The sequence below is a fragment of the Accipiter gentilis genome, chromosome 17 (assembly GCF_929443795.1).
Source record: "Accipiter gentilis chromosome 17, bAccGen1.1, whole genome shotgun sequence".
Lineage (NCBI taxonomy): Eukaryota > Metazoa > Chordata > Aves > Accipitriformes > Accipitridae > Astur > Astur gentilis.
This window is the reverse complement of record NC_064896.1, coordinates 13388412-13408954: the sequence shown is the minus strand read 5'-3', so window position 1 is coordinate 13408954 and position 20543 is coordinate 13388412. Positions and strand designations below refer to the sequence as shown.

General features: G+C 44.9%; 1 protein-coding gene across 6 annotated transcripts in view; it reads left to right on the top strand.

Annotated features, from left to right (window-relative positions):
• Positions 1-8200, top strand: part of NAP1L4 (nucleosome assembly protein 1 like 4) — a 30003-nt gene extending 21803 nt beyond the window's left edge. For 4 of the 6 annotated variants that reach the window (XR_007508588.1, XM_049821320.1, XM_049821324.1 and 1 more), the window contains one exon: positions 6923-8200. Coding sequence is in view for 4 of the 6 variants with exons in the window: in XM_049821320.1 (XP_049677277.1) it covers positions 6923-6961 (39 nt within the window). In the remaining 2 variants the exon portion in view is untranslated. Of the gene's footprint in view, positions 1-1169; positions 1208-6922 lie in introns of all 6 variants that reach the window. The other 2 variants (XR_007508587.1, XM_049821322.1) reach the window with 1 other exon arrangement.
• The last annotated feature ends 12343 nt before the right edge of the window (positions 8201-20543 follow it).

Here is a 20543-nt window from a genome sequence, read left to right as displayed (position 1 = left end):
TGTGCTTAGTCATAACACAGACTAATCATGAGCGATGTAACTAAGGTTATAATAGTTTTTGAAAAGATTAATAAATTATTAAAAAACAAAAACCGCCCTAGCTTCTGACTGCAATGTTTTCATCTTCTTCAGCACTCAAATTGCTCTTAAAAGAAAGGTTAATGTTTACATAAATTGAGAAAATACAGGTTTTGTCTTCCAACCTGCACCAAGAAAAAAGTAATGTCAGAACTGTGTGCCTTTACTTCTTAAGGGTATCTCGGTAATGATACATAATAATATGTATTTTTCCTTTAGAAAGGTTATATTCGAATATTCTGTGGCTGAACTTCAACTTAGAACTAGTCTGACAAATCTCAACTAGCTTGTTTTGTTTATTTTCTTTTTCTTAGAATTGTTCTTTTTAGTTGTCCTGATGGCTGCAGGTTAGACTCTGCATGTGTGTGCTCAGCTAGAAATGAAAAAAAAGTTAGTCCCCAACTTTTGAATTTTAAACTTTAGGAGACCTGGTTTAAAATTCAGCCTTAAGGGTTAGTGCTCCTTCTGATAGGTATCTTTGAATCCTTCAGTCATGGTAAAGTTAATGCTTACATTTAGTGGAGCCGGGACAGTGATGACAGACTTGTGTTCATTTAGTTCTTAAAACATCAGCTTTTAATTTTTTATAAAGGCAGAGAAGAAAAAGTGGAAGGCATGCAAAACTACTTGATCTTTGGATGAAAGTCTTAACAGCAGCTTAACATGTCACTCTTCTGACACCGTTTTATGTGGATCATCATAGCACTAGTAAATGCTTTTTGTCACTGTATCAAGAATTGAGCTTGTTTTTCTTCAATGAGAAGTACTGTATACTAAAGAAAGTCTGTCTTGTGGAAAGATTGATCAAACAGGATTAGAGTGGCAGAAATGAATATTCTGACTGCTCTGCAGGATCAAAATGCAGTGGTGTACCTGTAATGGGAAAAAGTTGGACAGCTGAGAAACAAAATGTTAGTTCTGAGTCAAAGTGTATCTGTGCTAAGTATCAAATATCCTTTTAAAGGATTTGGTATTTTGTAGAGAAAAAGCTTGAAGTATCTTGGAAGGTTATGGTTGTTGCCTCCTGTATTATTTTGTACATTTCACTTTATGTTCATGCTGACAGTTCCTTTCAATTTTTTCCCATTTAGGTGTAATTTAAGTCTGTTTATCATTCATACATTTCTAGGTAAGGTGGAATTCCATTCATACCTAACTTCCAAGAGTCCCATTTGTAGCCATGCAATGTGGTTTGTTTTCTAGGATTTTCTGTTTTGTTTTTTTGGGTTTTTTCCTTGTATGGGGAAAAGAAGTGGGGGAATGGTGACTTCAGAGTTTAAGTTTTATTAGTAAAAAATAGAAACATGTATAGAGATGAATACCTTTAAATTATATAATTAGATTTTTTAGAATTACCTCTCTACCTTCCTGGCACAACTTCTGCTTTGCCCTTGTAGCAGTCAAACTGAATTTTATATACACATGATAAAAGATACTGAGACTTGCCAGGCTTTCTTTTTGTCTTGTTTCTGATTTGATGTTGTGTGTCTACTGTTTCTAGTCTACTTGCAAATTATTTCTTAAATATCTCCTCTACTCTTCTTGTGAACTCTTGTAAGTCATCAGCTTACTTAGTATGTCTTTTCCAACATTATTCTTGTTTATGCTGCCTGACAAAGGCAGTCAGTCACTCTTAGGGGCCTTTTCTTGAGCTCTCATGATTCTGAACTGGTATTGCTCTCCTGCTTGTCTGTCTCTATCTAAAAGAACAAAAAAAAGTTCCTTCTATTGTGTACTGTCATCTTTCACCTTTCATCCCATGCCTCATAGAGAACAATGCCTGCAACAGGCTCTATACTCCCCCCCCCCTGTATTTTAGGCTTATATCTTTTCTTTGGTTACTTAGGAGCTGTAATCTTTCCAACTCATTCCCTCTCTGCATAGATAATGCTCTTCTTTGCCTTTGTTAAACTCAGAACTGAGCTGTGGTGGTGGCGTTTTGGTTTTGGTTGGGTTTTTTGGTGTGTGTGGGTTTTTTGTTGGGTTTTTTTTGTTTGGTTTTTTTTTTTTTAATTTTATTTCCAGTCTGATATCCTTTGGGAAGCCAGCCACCCTGCCCCAACATACTTACACTGTTTATTCACGTGCAGTAGTAGAACATCCATTTGTCACAACAGTTTATATGTTGTCCTGCTGCAGTCTGCTAGACAGCTGCCTTAAAATGAAAAGTTGTCAGCCACTGGCTTCAGTTTTTCAAGTCAACTTGGAATTCTGTTTGTTATCTTTTAAGACCATACCCCTAATCCTGTTCTCCATTCCTTCTGTTCATCCCGTTTTCTGGTCCTGTTTCTCCCTGTCCCCTGCCCCTCTTTGCCTTTCAGTCCTGTTCCCCCCCCCCTTTTTCCTTATATCTAGAATAGTTTTCCTTTCCATGTACACAAAAAATATTTGTTCTTTGGTCTCTTTTCCTTTCAAATTCAATTTCTCCTGTTCAGTCATTTACATATTACCTCCATCTGCTACATAAATGTCAACACTTTCTGCTTTAACCTTCCCTCCTTCCTTCCTCTCACTGCTGTCAGTTTAAAGTACATTTGAGTTGTTCGGTTATAGCAGATCATTATGATCTCTTACACAAAGAGCTTAGGCTACTATATATAAGTTGTGACTTTGGAAGACTGAGCAGTCAGATGATTGAAAGTAGCTTCAGAACATGCTACAAAAGATAACGTAGCTTGTTTTGTTTAGTGTATTTCTCCATGACTTTATTTCACGTTACTGACACTATGCTTGAATTGAGAAGTAGCTGACAAGGTAATATAGAATGATGTTTTGAAATATGAACTAAAAAGCTGCTGTGGAGAGAGACTGCATGTGCTTCAAGGTGCTTAGTCTATCTTTTAAGTAACAGTGGCAAAAGGGCCTGTTAGCAAATTCATTTTCAGCACCTTTGAAGCGTTATGTCCCAGTTGTGGAGGAGGCAGTTCAGACCGCTTGCTTACTTGGCTCCAGTTAGCTCTGAGTTTACTTCTTGTGTATATATTTGATATCCTTGATTTTTCTCATTCAATAATATAGATTAGAAAATGAATAAAGATAAGGTTTAGCTTTAGGACCCCTAACTGGACTATTTCATGGTAAGACATTTGAAATACTGAAAGGCTTTCTTCCTTCTTGCTAGAAAGACATCAGCTTTAGTGCCTACTGCCTGCATTGATGCCACGGTTGGCAGCAAAGTCTGTTTGTGTGTCAGGCAAGACCTTGATGGGCTGCCAGTGCCTGCATGGCTGCTTTAGCCAAACTTTCCAAAAAGTCATTTGTAAAAGTAAGGAGGTAAAGGCTCAATTGCTCTTTGAATCGCCTGGCAGTGTATCCTGCCTAATCTGTTTAAACATTGAAGATTAATAGAAATTCAGTGTCTCTTTCAGCAGTAACTTTATGTGAAAAAACTCTGGTTTGAAAGGATTAAATTGCTAAGATAAATGGCATGGATACTTTGGGCTTATGCTCCCATCCTCGAGGACACAAGGTCAATTGTATGGGTAGATGCAGTGGGCTGTGTGTATGAAAGTCATGAAAGCAATATTACTTCAGACCTGCTTTTCTCCATTTTAGCCCTATGATCCTGTAAATTTTAGGTGGCATTCCCTCGTTAAAATTGATGCATGTCCTCTGTGTCCATGAGCAGCTGATGCAGTTTAGCTGATGTAATTGCTGATGTCTGAGCAAGTGGTCTGTACATCAGCTAATTAGCTCAAGTTTCTTGCATTGTTTTCCTGGGTAATCAAATGCCAGAAGAAAAATGTTCATGTCCATTGTAGCAGGAGTGTGTATATATATATATATACATATATTTTTTTTAATTCTGAGCAAGTGATCCAATAAAAGCAAAAAAAGCTTTACATTGATGCTTGTTAGCAAAAGAGAAAAAATAGGTGGGAGTTTCACTTATTTATCTGGTATATCTCCATTGGAACAGCATCTCAAACTGGAATCAAAGACCTAGAGTAGTTTAAACTCCTTGCACAGAATAAATAAATATTATGAAATGCTTTAAAGACATACAATTAAAAAATCCTAGCACTTTTCATATGAACTTAAGTCATTGCTTGTGACTACTGTAGGGAATCTCTTTATGACAAGAAGAATTCTTACTTGTCTCTGTAGCACTGGTAGTGAACTTCAGTACGTGTGTTTGCTGCTAAATTTATTTTAAAATAAGATGCAATTCCTCCTTACCTTTGCCAGTTGAGTCTCTCTGTATGATCTTTATTGCCTGGCCAATGTACTTCACTGCCTTTATAAGATATCTTGGGAAGTTAATTTAGGGAAATACAGCATGAATGGAAATCTTGCTAGAATGAGGAGATAAAAAAAATAGTGCAGGGTCTGTCTAAGGCCAATAAATGGGTTGGTAGTGGTTGGCTGACCAAATGTCACCAACAGTATGGGCACTGTGGGAAGAGCAGGCTCAAGCTTAATGGCCTTGCCTGAGGGAGTATGGATGTAGTATCTTGATCACACACACAGCTTGGGGTCCTTCAACATGCATGTACCTGAAGGGGCAGCTGTAACTTGAAGAAAATTGTATTCATCTGTCTGGACTGTTGTCATCTCTGGATTAGACTGTGAGATACTTTATGAGGCTGATGAGTAGCTGAAAGCAATAAGGAGCTCACATGCTGGCTTGCTTAGTAAGAGCAGTGCTGTGCTATTGAAATGGTGGAAGAAAATGGATTATGTTGGAATCTGGACCTGAGATACTTCCTTGTTACTTATGGCCCGCTTAAACATGTTATATATATGGTCAAGATAGATATGCCTCACCTGTAAGCTAAAAATAGCATAAACTAGAAGTATTCCTCTCAAAATTCTTCCAACAACTGACTCCTATCCAAAAACCTGTTAAACTGTGGGCGGTTTGGGGTTTTTTTGGTGTGGTTTTTTTTGGGTTTTTTTGGTTTGTTGGGGTTTTTTTTGTCTGAGAGCAATAATCAACACTGGAAAGTCCTTAAGAAGGAACTTCATAATTTCTATGACTCAGTTTTTACAGGATAAAGATTTATATGCAATAATATGATTTAAATGTTTACAGAAATAAAGACAAGTATAAAGAAAAGATAATGAAGCTTATTATAAAATACAATAAGGGTTTTGGTTGATCATTAAAATTTGGCTGAAATGGTTGCAGTGGTCAACCTGAGTGTGTCTGATACAACAGGTGAATAGGAAGGAAGGAGAGAGATGGAAAGATTTTTAAGTACTTTCTACATAACGGGTTTGCTGTTTGATTATGGCTCTTATCCAGAAAGCATGAGGGAGGGGAAGTGATGCTGTGTGCTACTCTGTGGCCATGTTCAAATACAAAGCAGTTATAAGAAAAGTAAGATACTTTTGGAAAGCTTTTTGATAAAAATGTTGCCAGTTTTTGCCTGTCTTTAAATGAAAAGGGATAGCATGCAATGTATTGCCAGTGGCAGTGGGATTATGGTTTTTTTGAGAGAGAGAATGCCAATTCTGTGTTCTGTGTAAACATATCCCTCTTTTCAAGAGGGAATTCATGCTGTATTTAGACCCAGATCAGTGAAAACAAATTCACATCAGTGTTATTTGGAACCCCAGGCAGATGAGAGAGTACAAAGTTGAAGTTAGCCAGATGTGCTGGGGGAAGAAAACCACAAGGAAGAAGTCTGAACAGTTTGGCATATCTGTGCAGAAGAAACAGCATTTGGCTTTAATCCAGACTTCCAGTGGGAATGATAGTGACTGCTTTAACCCTAAAGCAGTTTAGGTGAGGAAGAGAAAAATAGTCTGGGTTTAGTGCAGATGATCGGGGGCAAAACTTATGGTAAGGAATCTTAGTTGCACCTGTTCTTCCTCACTACAGGCAAAATGCTTAAGTTGCCTTAGCTCTTGGTTACTTGATGTATAATGAACTCTTGTATGTTTACTTCTTTTACAACATATAAAGCTGCTCTTTAGGATAGTTACTAAGAAACATTTTGTTCTGTGGTCAGTGAATTCAAGGTGTCATGTTTTATACCTGTATTCTTCTTTACTAGAATTCAGCAGGTTTATGTGACTGCCATTTGTTTATAATAAACTATGTTAAGAATGTTAAAGGGAGAAGCAAACAGGAAATACACTGAATAAATTCTCCTGCTTTCTAGGAATCCTGTTTTACAACAAAAAAGCAAGAGGTGCAGTGTAAAACCTGAAGTTCTTAGCTGTTTGAGTACTTGTTCTCCTTCACAAATACACTTCCTTTTGCCACAGGGGAAGTTGTTTTACTACATAATGGAGGTGTTTCTACTTCTACATATTCAGATTAACGTGGACTTCTTGCCCAGCGTTAAACTGTTGAATAGTTACCTGCTGGTGATGCAGAACCTAGAAGAAATCAACACATTAATTACGTTTTTATCACCTTAGCAGAAAGGGCAAGGCTTCTAAGGAAAAAACCTCAAACGTGCTGCAGAATAAGCAGCCTACTTTCCCTGCCTTCCTCTCTCCTCAGAGTTAGTGAGGAGGTGGCAGTTTATTAAACTGTTTAATAAGAACTGAAAGTCAAATTGTGCCTCTGGTTGGAGGGAGTAGAAGGTGGTTTGCTTTCTTGTTTGTTCGAACCTTGGCCTACTGGATGGAATGTAAAGAACACAAATGCAGATAAAGAGTATTATGGGGTACCAAGCAGTTGGGGGCAGGGGGAAACCCAATAAATATGGTGACTGCTGTTCAGACCTTTATCATCTAGCTTGAGTTTACATGTAGCTTTTCTGTATGTGCTAATGATATCTCTAGCTAATTCAAAACTGCATAGCCAATTTTTTTTATTTCTTGAAGCATTTTCTTGTGTGCTATTTTGATTTTTAACCTTTTTTTTTTCTTTTTCCCTTTTGTACAGAAAGATTCCAGCCAACCTGCTGAATGCAAACAACAGTAATAAGGAAATACCACTTGGAAGTGATATTTGAACAACTTGTAACAAATATTTGGATACCTGGCCTGCAGTTCAGGATATTCCATCGCTGCGGCACAATCTTATTAACAATGCTTAAAATTAATTTGTTTTAAAATGCATGATTTTCACTAACTTTTCTTTATTGCTTAACATGTACAGTGGCAACTTCAATGCATTTGGGAAATAGGAGGTTTAAATAAAGCACACTCTACAGCCGTTGGTACACTGTAGCTAAGTATGTCACTAGGCCTTTAGAGCCTTTTGCCCTATGCATAGGGGAATAGTCCAGACTACCACGTGAGGATTATCCATTTTCTTGTTAAACATTGAAAATTGTGGAATAGCAATGTGCTGAGAAGCTAAAGTAAATGGATTACATGTATGGTAGCTGAAACAGATAGAGCAATATGACTTTTTTGCTAGTTCCTTCCCCCCTTTTTTAATGTTTCTTGCAACCTACAAATTGAACTAGTGCTTGAGCAGCTTTAAATGTCATATTTATTATCTCAGTAAAACCAATTGAATTGAAGTAATTTTACTTCATTGAAGGGGGTGTCATATTTGAGACTTAGTTGTTCATCTTGCTATTTATTTATTCATATGTTTGTAAGTACTTTGACAGAATTAGTGCTTTTTAATAGTTTTTAATATACTTGAAAATCTTCCTCTTTTGCATACAATATGGGTACTTGTAAAACAAATAATTTGAATTGATCTCAGTGTAGTAGTCTAGACAGAAGAAATCAACTTGCATCAAAATGACAACTCTTCTGGATGAAGATCAAAATGCAAAGGCCAAACTGTTGCTGTTGATGGAAGTGGGTTGCAGCCAAAGAACCAGAAAATTTCCAGTAGTCTTATTGCTTAGTGTCCAGCATGGAGGACCTTTCACTATGAACACAGGAATTTATCAAAATTCAGTTCAATAAATCTGAAGTTTTGGTGTCTTACTTGCAACACTGAAATTATTCCATTCCACAATTTGTTTTATTTAAAGCTCTGAAGTCTTCAAAACTACCTTTTGTTGTGTGGCACTTCAGGTACACGTTTCTAGTTTAAGATCCATTGCCAACTTCTGGCAGCAGTTGAATAGCAGCTGTATCAACACTGTGACCAGGCATGTAGAGTGCTCCAGCCTTACCTTACACATTTGTAACTTAATACGGTGTTTTCAATTTGTACAGAATAGATAGAATATTCTATTAAAGTTGTGAAACATGATCGTTGGTGCCTGTCTGGTCCGTAATGCTTCCTAGGTTAAATGAATGTCCCTTTGACTTTCGATAGTGAATTGTGAAGTGTTTAACAAGGGCCATGCCAGATGTTTGGCCTTGTCTGAAAGTCCTGCTAGTTTCCTTGATTATCAAAAGCCAAAGAAAAGGAGAGGAGCCCTTGTAAATGTTGCATTATGGAGTTTTTTGATGTAAATCAGAAGAAGCTTGGTTGATTTGCAAGTAGACAGTCTGGAATGTTTTGTAGGATTTGAGTTTTTTGGGAGGTGACATCATTATTAAAGATTCCATGTGGTCTATGCAATTCAGTCATGGACTAAATGAGGGGTTGGGGGACATGAACTGGTGTATGACGTGTTAAGATATCCCTGCACCAATACCTTGCAGTCAGAAAACGTAGCACTAATGCTCGGGTGACATAGTGCTAAGGCAGGAGTAGGGATAGGGTTTGGACTTTTATTTAAAAAAAAAAACAACCAACAAACAACTCGGGTTTTGTAATAAGTCATTAATATAGTGTACTACAGCAGGCACAGAGAACAGCGTGAAGGCGTGTCTGACAAGGAGAGAAATAATGAACGGAGTTTGCACAGGTGCAGACTGGCTAATAACAGTGCCAGTGATGCTAGGCACATCAAATAGAGATATTTGACCAGCTTTTTTTAATTTTTATATCAAAAGAACTTGAATGATAATTCCCCTATCCTAAAGTACTTTCCACTACATGGTTAAACAGGAGTACTACTACCTGGAGATAAACATCTGCAAATTAGCACACTGAAGTAATTTATGTGCATGAATCCCAAAAGGCTTAACTTTAATTTTGAGAAAACGGGAAATTCCAGAACATGTAGAGCAAAGCTGCCAGCATTCAGGGAGGGCAAATGAGATGGGTGGCTAATGAAGCTGCCTAGCAAGACATTCATCCTGGGGAAAGTGATGGGAAAGCTGAGCTGGGATTTGTTAAAGCAGAGTTAATGCCAGTTGACAGAGCCTAACAGAAAACAGGTCTTGTCAAAACCCAGCTGTGCTCTTGCCATTATAGATTTAGCTGATAATGGCAAAGATGAGCATTTCATAGCCTTCTCTGTTCTCAGATGGTTATTTATAAACTTGTCTACAGGAAAAGTAACTAACAGGTACTTGAACAGCTCAGCTCATTTCTTTAGCACAAGGGTATGAAGAACTGATGGGTTGGTTGTCAGAATGACGCGGCCAGACAAATCCAGGCTGGATGCTCGATACAGGGAGTGTGGGTCTGCAAAAAGGAGAGAAGAGTGATTAACTGTGGAAAAGAAAAAAAAAAAAAAAAAAATCGGTATCGGTGTTTTCTGAAGACTGTGCCTTAAGACAAAAAAAATTGGAGGCCCTATGCAAAACTAAGAAGTTTTTAAAATGGTGAGGTGATACCAAAAAAGTGAGTCTACATGCATACATGCCTGATTACCATCACAGCAACCTGATAAAAGAAACTGAAGTTTAGTCTGTGAGAACACATTCTTTTGATGCAGTCTTCATGTTGGTAGCTTCTCATTTGAGGGAAAAAAAAAAAAAAAAAAAGCTCCATGGTCTGAAAGTTGAAGCAGCTAGAAGTGCTCCAAGGGAGATTAATTTGGCGTGTTGCCTACTCGGGCTGCAGCATGATTAATAGCTTCTCAGTGCCTTGGTTGTCTAGGAAGAAAGCCTTGGAGGTACTGCCCCACTGCCCTATCTGATAGAGAAACAAATGGCAAATACTCTGCTTCCAGCTGAAGATCGGGGACGGGCTGTGGTTTTTCAGGAGTCTTTTGCACAACATTAGGGTACCTTCCTGGTATTTGGGATAACTGAGAGCTTTCAGTCCAATTTTAGTATGTTCAGTTATCTGGGGTTTGCTATCTGGTTAGGATTTGTGGTAGCTGGAAAAATTAAAATGGTCTCTGTGTGTTTCCACTCTCCTTATTAAACAGGCTTTTCCTGTTTTAAAATAAAGGAGACTTGTAATAAATTCATCCTCAGTTAAATGCTGCCTTGACGGCAGTTCCTCAAGGAAATGAAGTCTTGCTGAGGAAGCCAGCTCAGCACAGCGCGGTCCGGAGGAGGCCCACGCTGGAGAGGAGCACCTAAGAAGAGGTCAGACTAGTTACAGCACGAGGAAATCGCTTGCTCCTTGCGAGCTCGGCGATTCAGGAGGTGAGTTTAAGATGTGAGACGTACCCCGGCTACCTGATGTTACACTGAAGTAGCACATAACCTTATGAACTTGCGCTTGAAATTTGTACCTTCTTCTGAAGCATCTTGGCTCTTTTGGAAACAATTATAGCTCAGCCAGAAAATCCTTTCTAGTTAAGCCTATAAATGCAAGTAGTGGATTTTGCAGCTAGGTGGGAGACTCGTTTCTCCCGCTGCTGGAGTGTGTGTGATGTGCCCCAAAGCCTTGCATTGCTAACTTCACCTGGTCCTATGGCTGCTTCTGTCCAACAATGCGTGACTCCTAGAAAAACATGAAGTTTCTTTGGGCTCCTGCAAATCACCTCTCGATAGCCTGTTGTAAATAGCAATGTATAAAGTGTGCATTCATGCTTTATCCTCTGCTTCTTCCCACGGATAAAGATCTGTATTATTTCCCAAATAAAGTCTGGGAGGCATTGACAGTGTCAATACAGTATCTGTTCAGGACTCCTCCCCTGATGCTAAAGCCCTCACATTTTTTTACCTTTGTTGCTCATGTTTTTCACTATAATCGGTGTGCAAACAGCTCTGCCGCTGTAGCTGTGACCTGTGCCTGGAAGAACCTTCATCCTCCCTTTCCCAAACAGTTTATAGTCATCACACTAATAGCAGGCAAAGCTATTTTTTTTCCATATGCTCATACTGCTGTCCTAAATACCTCCAGCCTCTTGCAGGTCAGGGCCAGGAAACCCAAACAATAAACGCCGTAAGTCATGCCAGTTTGACAAGCATCCAAAGGAAAAAAAAAAAAAAAAAAAAAAAAAAAATTTTAAAAAAGAAATCCAAGCGTGTGTGCTGTTAATGAAGCATCATGTGAATGAAGGCTGAGCTGTTCACCATGTGCCAGCGTTTTTTTCCAGACCGGCTTTCCTCTCTGCTTGTTCACCTCGCCATTACACAAGCAAAAACGCATGCTCCACCCAGCAGCGCGCTCGCCTCTTGCACAAGCTGCCTTACCCTCTGCTTTTTACCGTGGGAATCTGGACACCTTGTGGAGATGCCAAACCAGGTTAATACAACCCAGCGAGCGTGTGCTCCAATTGCCAGCGTAGCTCTGTGCAGCCTCCCAGCTCGTACGAGCCTTCCTGGTAACAGTCCTGCGCTGCAGAAAATAACCCCTCCTAGCAAATTTTCCTTTCCCAAAGGAGCCATCATCAGCGACACAGTGGCCGCTCGCTGACTCACCCCTGCCTCGCTGCTTGCCCCCAGCATCTGCAAGTTAAAGGTAACCCATGCCAGACCCATCCCAGCTTAAGAAAATGCTGAAGAGAAGGGAAACAGTAGGGAAAGGAATTTACTCATTATGCAACATGACCCAAAGGGAAAAAACAAATAAATATATAAAGTAACAATTTGCCCCTGCTTGGGGCAGAAATCGAACAGCATAGGATGATGCTGGAAAAGAAGGACCGTTGGTCTATCACCAATGCAAATCTTTGCACCATACAAATATTCCTTGTGAGCTGTTAAACTGAGCTTTTCACAAAGCAAATTCAGTCTGGCAGTTGTTGAGTCCACGTTCATCTACCTTTCAGGGGTAACAGAGGTACTTACCTTGGTGTTTTAGCATTAATGCCTACTTGGCCAACAGTGGTAAGGTCACACTTAGGAGGGATTTGGGTGGGTTTTTTCCTTTTTTTAAATATTAGTTTTTATTTCCCTCAATTATCTAGTCTTCCTTCTTCCTTTTCACGCTCCTGACTTAAGGCATATTTCAAACTCTTTGATATGCCTGGACAGAAAGAGCACAAGAGAAGGAGGGTTGGGTACAAAAATTAGTATCAGAGACATTACCAAAGCAAACTCCTGAAGTTGGCGATGGGATATAACTTGTTAGGGGAGTTGTTAAAGCACTTGCTGTAAAGGTCACGTAGAGCTCCTGCACAGAAGTGAGTAGTTCAAGGCGTTTTGATGCAGAGAAAAACCAATTAAGATATAACTGCTACTGACATTCCCCTAAGCCATTTCATCTCTCACCGCTTCAAAAAAGCAGGGAAAAACAAATTATGTACTTTCAATCTGAGATTTATATAGGCTGAATTGTTGCTTAGCGTATGAAAAGATCAAAAAGGAGATCTTTGAAGACAGATCGCTTACAAAGAACGCTGGACTGTTATTACACCAAAAAAAAAAAAAAAAAAAGAGGTTAATAAGCACAGTTCAGGTCAAAACGTAGGCAAACGCAGTGTGTGCAACGAAGTGTTCACAAGGGCTGCTTGCCTAGGCGTTTCAAAGCTGGGCAGCAAGAGGGTAAATCACTGAGCTGGCATCTCGAGCAGCAACACTGCAGCGTTGCATGGGTATTTGGCCCTGCACTTGTAGACTTGGTAGAGCCTCTTTGGCTGGAAGCTTCTTCGGTCACGGAGATGGCTTGGCTTGTGTTGGGATCTCCTGACCGAGGAGAAGAGGGGATGGAGCCCTCCCTCCCACCACCCCCAGCTTCATCTCGTGCCTTCTGGGGACCAGGAGTTTCAGTCCCTTTCCCCCAGCGAGGCCAAAGAGGCTGCAAATACCCTGTTTCACTTGGGACTGAACCCCCTGCAAACTCATTACTGTTATGGCTAGGGCCAGCGAACAAGGACCGCTCTGACCACGCACCCCCACCTCCCAGGGTAAGGTCAGCGCAGCCCCCAAAACTACGTGGCCGCTCCTGGCCCGGGCGAAGAGCTGCCGCTGGCTTTGAAGCATCCCTGAGAGATGGAGACCAAAAGCAGAGCTGCAGTAGCTGTGCCAGCTCCAGCCCAGCAAGCCCCTGGCACGGGGGGAGCTCCCTGGCCGGACATGGGGAGCGCTGGCCCCCCCCAGGTCTCATTCTCCATCCCTCATCCCCTTGAGCATCCCTCCTCTGCACTTGGCCCTGTCTGTGCGTGCGGAGGAGGAGGAGGAGGCGGCGGCGGCAGCCTGGCCTCCCTTTCCCACCGCGGCGTGCGGCAGCCTCTCCCAGCACCCGGCCCGACCAGTACGCGGGGTTTGCTGGGTGCAAGGATCCCGCCAGCACCATTTCACCCGGCGTCCGATTTCAAAGCCAGCCCTGATGAAGAAGTTGGGTGAAGGCAAAGCAAACAGACACCGTAATTGCGGTGTGCGCTTTCTCATCTCCGCGGCAAGTTGCAAAATGTGCCGCCTCCTCCCTTGTCAGCCGGGCTTTAATTGGCTTTAATGAAGAGGCAATTACATGATTTCAATTTTTAATTAAAGGGGGTGGCAGTGCAGGGGAGGGGGGGGACCGGCCCCCTTTGAGCATGTCGGTGGCACCATGGGAGATGCCTAGGCATGGTGTGCAGTAGGGGTTTGGGGGGGGGGAGGTCCCCCCATCATCCCCCTGGGCTGGCAGGGCTTCATGCGGGGCTCTGGGATGACTGGCAGGAACAGATCGAAGCCGGCTGCCTCCTGGCCACACTGGCGGCACTTTCGGATCCTGCCCTGCACCCCTAGGCAAGCTGCAATCGGCTTTTTTGGAGTCAGAGCCAGCACATCAAAGGGGCGGCGAACAGCTTAAAAAAACCCCCAAACCCCAAAAAGCCCTCCGAAGCCAAACCAAGACTTCCCCACACACGGCACCAGCCAGAACCACCTCCTGGATCAAGTACTGGGTGGTTGTTGGGAGGGGGAGGAGCTGCTGGGGAGGGATGAGTGAAAGCTAAAGCAGAGCCACAATTAGAAGCCCCAAAAGTAACTATTTTATTTTTTCTATTCTATTCTATTCTATTCTATTCTATTCTAATTAGTTCCAAGCTGTCCTCTGATAGAGACACCGTCCTCGTGACCCAGCACAGCAAGCACCAAGGTGGGACTAACCCACCCAGCCCATATGTGCACTTTTCCTGTAGGTGCCGCCTTGTCCATCTGTCCTAACGCGTGACCAGGGAGGGAAAAAAAGGAGGCACGTGGTAGAAATCTCCCTTGGGAAATGGTGATAATTGCAGGGGCTGAACTGCTGGCTTAGTCCCACGATGCCTTTATGTTTTATTGCTCTCTCTGGCAGCTGGGAGGCCAGAGCTTTGGCCTCGACTCGGTCCCGTGCGCTGGGATGTCCTTCCTCCTTGCGTTTCAATGAAAGGTAATCGCTTTACGACTTCCTCCTGCCAGAGATAAAAAAATTATTAAGAAAAAAACCCCCGGCGGCTTTGTGGCTGTGCTTCGCCCTCGTCATTTCTTCTGCCCCTGGCTGGCTCTGTGCACTTGCCCTCGGCTTGCAGGGGCAGGTAGCCCAGGGACCACCGGGCTGCCGGCCAGGCTGCCCACAGCCTGACTGGACGGCCGATGCATCGCTGGCCTGCAGAGCGCCGGTCCCAGGCAGGGAGGGAGCACACAGAGGAGTGTAGCTCCAGGGAGGGGAAGGGGAAAAAAAAAAGGGGGGACAAAAAAAAAAAAAGGGAAAGGCGGCAAGGGCCAAGGTCTTTCTGTGCAATGACTGATTCACCTGCTCGGCAAATATAGCCGGGGCTGGATGGCAAGCTGCTGCGTGGGCCGGCTGAGTCACCCTGCTGCTGCCGACCCGCCGCCCCAGCCCTGCGCCAGATGGAAGAACAAGGTTGCCTTTAACCAAAGAGAAGTGAAACCTGCTTTTTTAAACACCCAGATGGGAGCAACATGCAAGAGCTGGGACGGGTCCATCCGCCAGCAGCCTCCTCCCTTTGAAGGTCGGGGCTGAGATCCCACTCCAGGCTCCCTGCCAGCCCGCCACAAACCCAAACCTTCTCCCTGCCTTCCTGCTCCCTTTGCCCCGGGGTCCCAGATGCTCACCAAAAGCTCATCGGCCTCGATGCCCACAGCTATCACTGATCGCAGCCTGACTTTGCGGAGGGGTCTTTTTTGCAGTGACCGACAACATGTTGATCTCCCAGAGAAATGCAGTCCCACTCCCACAGGGGCAGCTGCGCCCCAGCTTTCTCACCAGGTTAAGGCCTTTTCCCCTCTTCTCTCATTGCTGTTGGATGAGAAATCACTTATGATTCAAGGTGACTTGCAGCAACTGCTTGAGGGAATGAAAATAAAACCATCCTCCTGCATATCAGGCTGGGGAGCAGAGTGGTCTGTGTCAGTGGTGTTGAGCAGCTGCCCTTCCCTTGGGGCAGCCCCCTCCTCATCATCGTCCTCATCCTCATCCTCTTCCTCATCCTCATCCTCATCCTCATCCTCATCCGTGCATGGCTATCACCTGTGGCCGGCATGCTGGTGTAGCCATGGAGGCAAGGGATTCCCAGGATCCTGCCTTGGCACCCCATGTGCACAGTGCTGGCCTCTGCGCATATGCAATGTGTGTGTGCACAGAAATAAATAGCCTTTGGGAAAAGACATGGCTGTAAGAAACCTGGGGTGAAATATAAAATCTCCCCCCACTGCCCATTGTGGTGGCAGCGTGGGGCAGTGATTCACCGGGCACACACCGTGCCTGGGAGGGTGTTTCTCCTCCATGGCAACACAACAGCCCACACCTCCCACAGGGCCGTGGTGCTCCCGAGCATCTCACCCCGACCTGGGGACCTCCCTTCCCTCTGCTGGAAAACACCCAAAGTCCCCAGCACCACACAGCTGGGCGGCATGTCCAGGTGTCCCCATTCCCGAACTGGGGGCAGCATGGGGATGAGCTGCCCCACTGCACTGGGACACCCAGAGATACCTTTCAGGCGTTGGGAAAGTTGCAATGACTCCAGCCAGCCGAGACCTTGGTCATCTGGTGATGGCCTGTGGCATAAATAAGAGAGGATTTTTATTTTTAATTAATAATCATGGCAATCCAATCGCCTTTCAGTTCTGAGCAGGGGTGAAGCAAATTGTCCCGTGGCACTACTGTTATAGCCTGGCTTTATGCCGTGAGAGGAGCAGCAGAAGCAGTGAGCGAGGTACCACAGGGCGATAAGTGATTGAATGGTCGTGGCTAAAGGGGATTTCTGGGCGCAGGTGTGGCTGTGCCTCTCCCGCCCCTGGTCAACACTTAGGAGCTTTCCCATGGAAGAGGCAACCGGCCCTTGACGCATAAGTGAAGCAGGAGCAGCCATGAGTCACCGAAGATAAAGGTCAAGCTTTATCAGCCATGGGAGAGGCTGGGCTGGGTACGCTGCAAAGAAATGTGCTCAGGGGGTAGCCAGAGCCAAAAAACACCCCAATGCCAGGGAGACCTCCGCCCAGGGCACCAGCCCAAGGGATGCCCACTTTTCTTCTTCCATCGCCTGTTTCCCAGCAGCGTCCGATGATGATGATGATGATGATGATGATGCTTTTTGGTGGTGCTGTGAGCCGAGCGGCACCAATAGGGTGGTTAAATAAGCCGTGGGTGATGAAGCACCTGCATGGCTCCCCGTGGGGTGCTTGTCTGTTGTCATGCATTGCTGGAGTGGCTGCAGATAAGTAAGTTAGTCCTGTCCGGGAGGGAAGGGAATGAGTGGTCCTGGCAACAGCCAGGCAAACAACGGGCGCTGCCGCATCCCTCCTCCGTGGCCAGAGCAGGAGGAAGAAAGGAGATGGACGCCTTTCAATCAAACATTTCTCCTCCTGCTCTCACGTAGCTTCGCACTTCAGGGTCTTGTAAGAAAAGCTAAGGATAGGGAAGTACCTGTGTGAGCCTGAAGAGGCTTTTAGAAAGACCTTGGCAATGAAACCAGGCTGGCAGTGTCTGTGTCAGAAACTCCAGCATCGTCTGCCACGATTTTGGCCAAATGCATGATTTGCTATTTCTGGTCATTGGTTTCTTTTTTGCAAAGCACACACAGTCATGGCTGTGCATCTCCCTCCTGGAGCTGCCCTTCCTGTGGCCCCACCGGGCGCCTGCAGCCCACCACAGCTTTTGCTGCAGCCCCGGATCTCGCGGTTCTGGCCGAGGGTTTCCAGTTATGGGAAATGTGTCTGGCTCCCTGACTTTGACTGCTGCTCCAGTAAGGCTGGAAGAATGACTTAGTCATCCTGGCTGCCTGCCAAGGTATTTAACTCATTTTGCTCTGTTTCGAGGTTATTTCCTGGCTCCAAAGGCTGGCTGGCCGGCAGGACACAACACTTTAAATATCCGATGGTCAATAAATAGATCGAAGAAACAAGGAATTCAAAGCTTTACCCCCTCTGGTTACAACACCTGCAGAAAAGCTTGGATAAACCCATCCTGGGGTGGTCTTTTCTCACAGAGGGGACCCCTCGTCTAGAGGACACCAGTCATTTGGGGTTAATAGCTAAGCTTTTATGACATTTGGCCCAGCGAGCACTCAACGATTACACCACAGTAAGGGGGTTTCTGTGGTTTAAGCTATTACGCACCATCGGAAGGGTTCCTGTAGTTTCAGCTCAATGAAAATAACTTCCCCCCCCACAGCTGTACCAGGCACCAGGACAGACCCCCACTGAGCCGATGGAGGGCACGTGAAGGGGAAAGTGTGGGTGCCAGGCTCCTGAGGAAACCCCCGGGAAGGGGGGACAAAGCCACCTCCAGTAGCAGCGGGATGCCCTTGGCCTAGCGATACATCTCGGCTCTTTCCGATCCCCCGTGCGTGCCATGGCTGCTTTGTCCCTGCTCATTGTGCAGGGACTTCTACCTGGGCGCTGGCTGCCTTGGCTCCAGGGAAATTTATTTTTGGCTTGTCCCCAGGGAGCAGAGCCCGGCCAAGGTTATGTGCTGAGTGCCCTCATTTCCTCCCCTTAACTGCCTCCCTGCTTTATCACAAACTTTCTCCTTTCATCTTTTTTTTCCACTCGTAAAGGGTGCAGTCACTGGTGCCTCCAGCAGCACCTGCACGGGCTGCCCCTGGGCCACCAGGCTCGTGCCCATCTCCAAAAGTGCTGGCTTTTACTCTCAGCACAAAACACGCAGAGGTTTCTGCAAACCCGTTTCTCCCTGCCACCGAACTGTGCTTTCTTTAACAGAGCTGAAAAAAATCAAATCCTCAACTTTTTATGACTTAGCGTTTCCCTTTCCCACCTCCTGGTTCAGCCAAGCGGCAGGGGGACTGTCAGGAGGAGAATAACGGCATCATTGATGCTCGCCCCAGCCCGCAGCCCAGCCCCAGTTACAGCAGGACAGCTGGGCTCGGCCCCAGGACCAAGGCTGGGACATGCCCTGAGCTACTTATTGCAAATATTTGTCGAGGTGGGGCCGGGTGTTTGAACATGAGACGGGCTGAGTAACTGGCAGGAAAAAAGAAAGTTTGGCTTTCACGTGTTAGCCCCAGCAGCAAATACTAACTTGGGCACTGTGGAGTAAGCAGGCTGCTGCTATCCCCCACTGTGTGACCCAAAAGGCAAAGGACAGGTACAAATTGGGTGGCACCTGGATTTTATACACACAAAATTCTGTGGCTCAGGGCTGTTGAACTCACCCCATACCCTTTTATCTGGTGGTTGGAGTGGGGAAATACATCAGGGATGGGTTAGATTTAGGAAAGTCAATCAAAACTGGAAAAATACACATTGCTGATTCCCCTTCTCCTTTTTATCCCATAGTTTTAGGACTTTTTTTTTTTTTTTCTCTTCCATGGTTTCTGGGTTTCACTGAGGCCCCTGAAGCTCATGCATGGAGAGTATTTTAGGCTTTTTAATCCACCATATCACGCGTATTTCCCTCCAGCCTCCCCATGCACTTCCAGTGAGGCAACGTGGCATTCTCAAATCCCACCAGCTGCACTGATGGAGAGCTGGCCACGGGTGTGGGTTTAGGGGGGGGAGCAGCAGGGTAATGGTAGCAGGTAGAGGTCACGGCAGCAGGAACATTGGCAAGGAGGCGGAAAGTCTTGGAAGAGGACAGCTGGCGCCAAAACCTGCTTCCCTTCATACCTGCCACAATGCAGTGTCCCGGCTTTGGAAAAAAAACCAAAAAGGTGGCCAAAGGACAGTGTGAAACATGACATCAGTGCTACCGCCTGTCCTGTTGCGCACGTCGGCTGCCCAGGAGGGAAAGGATGCTCTTCCCCCTCCAGCTCCTCCCCACAGCCCGGCCCTGGCCACTGCTGGGAATGATGCACTGGAGGGTTTTGTTTGTGATGGCTCTCCAGCCCACCTGGAGACAGCAAACATCCCAAATCTGGACAGTACCATGACCTCATTTCTCCCCCAACTCCCTCAAGTTTGCTGATGTTGTGGTTAGGCGGTGCTGTGACGCCTTTCAGCGTTTACTCTTAAAGTTTACAAACTGTTCGTTCAGAGAATAAAACCTGGCAAAAAGCAGAAAGCAGGGCCAGGAGGATGTGCCAAGCAGGAAGCTCAATCATCCACCGGCAGGACAGCCGGGACATGTGCCATGCTGACGCCAGGCAGCACAGCGCAGTGATGCACTCAGACGTGATGCAAGACATCCCACTCGTATGCCCTTGTCAGCACTGGACCTGTTGGAGTCTCCACACATAGAAAAAAATGGGAAAAAGATGGTTAAAAGCCACTTGACTGATCTCTGCAGATTTTGAAAGGGCAGGTTATCCAGAGCAGTGACCTTCAGTTCGGCGTGTGGTGTCAGCATGTTACTACAAGGCCTGGCCCTTTATAATCTCCAGTAAATGTTATTGCTGTAGCACATCAGGGTAATAAAAGGCTGGCTGGTAGCAGACAGGCAATGTCAGGCTGAATGGCATGAGCTGTAATCACCGAAGACTTCATATGCAAAGAGCACATCAGCATCAGTCAGGGCTGAGGTCTCAGACATTTATTACTGCTGTTGCAAAATAAAGATATCCCAAATATTTATCCCAACAGACTTGGTTTGGGAAAATGAACGCTTCAGATGGGGAACGTCCCGTCATTTTAAAATCATGAGCTGTAGCCTAAAACCGTCTCCTGAACTCATTAGACATGAAAAAATGTTGGCGGCATTCAAAGGGGCCAGTAAATAACCGCATAGTTCAGGGCAGTGCTTGTCAAGCCGCTAGTCTTCCCATGCTCGCAGCAGAAGTCTTTACTGAAGGGGAAGTACTGAGTCACCATGGGTCCCACAGCAGCCATGCGATGGGGCTCTCTCTTCCCCGCTGACATAAGACTCAAGTTATTCATGGATCCCCCTATGATGCTCAGCAAGCTGCTTCGTGAAGACGATCGTGAGAACAGGCTGCATCCAGGTCTGCCAGAATTTAGACAGCAGTCCTGGACCAAAACCAACCTGTTGGGTCAACACCCGCCTTGCCCACGTGAGGATGCATTCGGGCACCTGC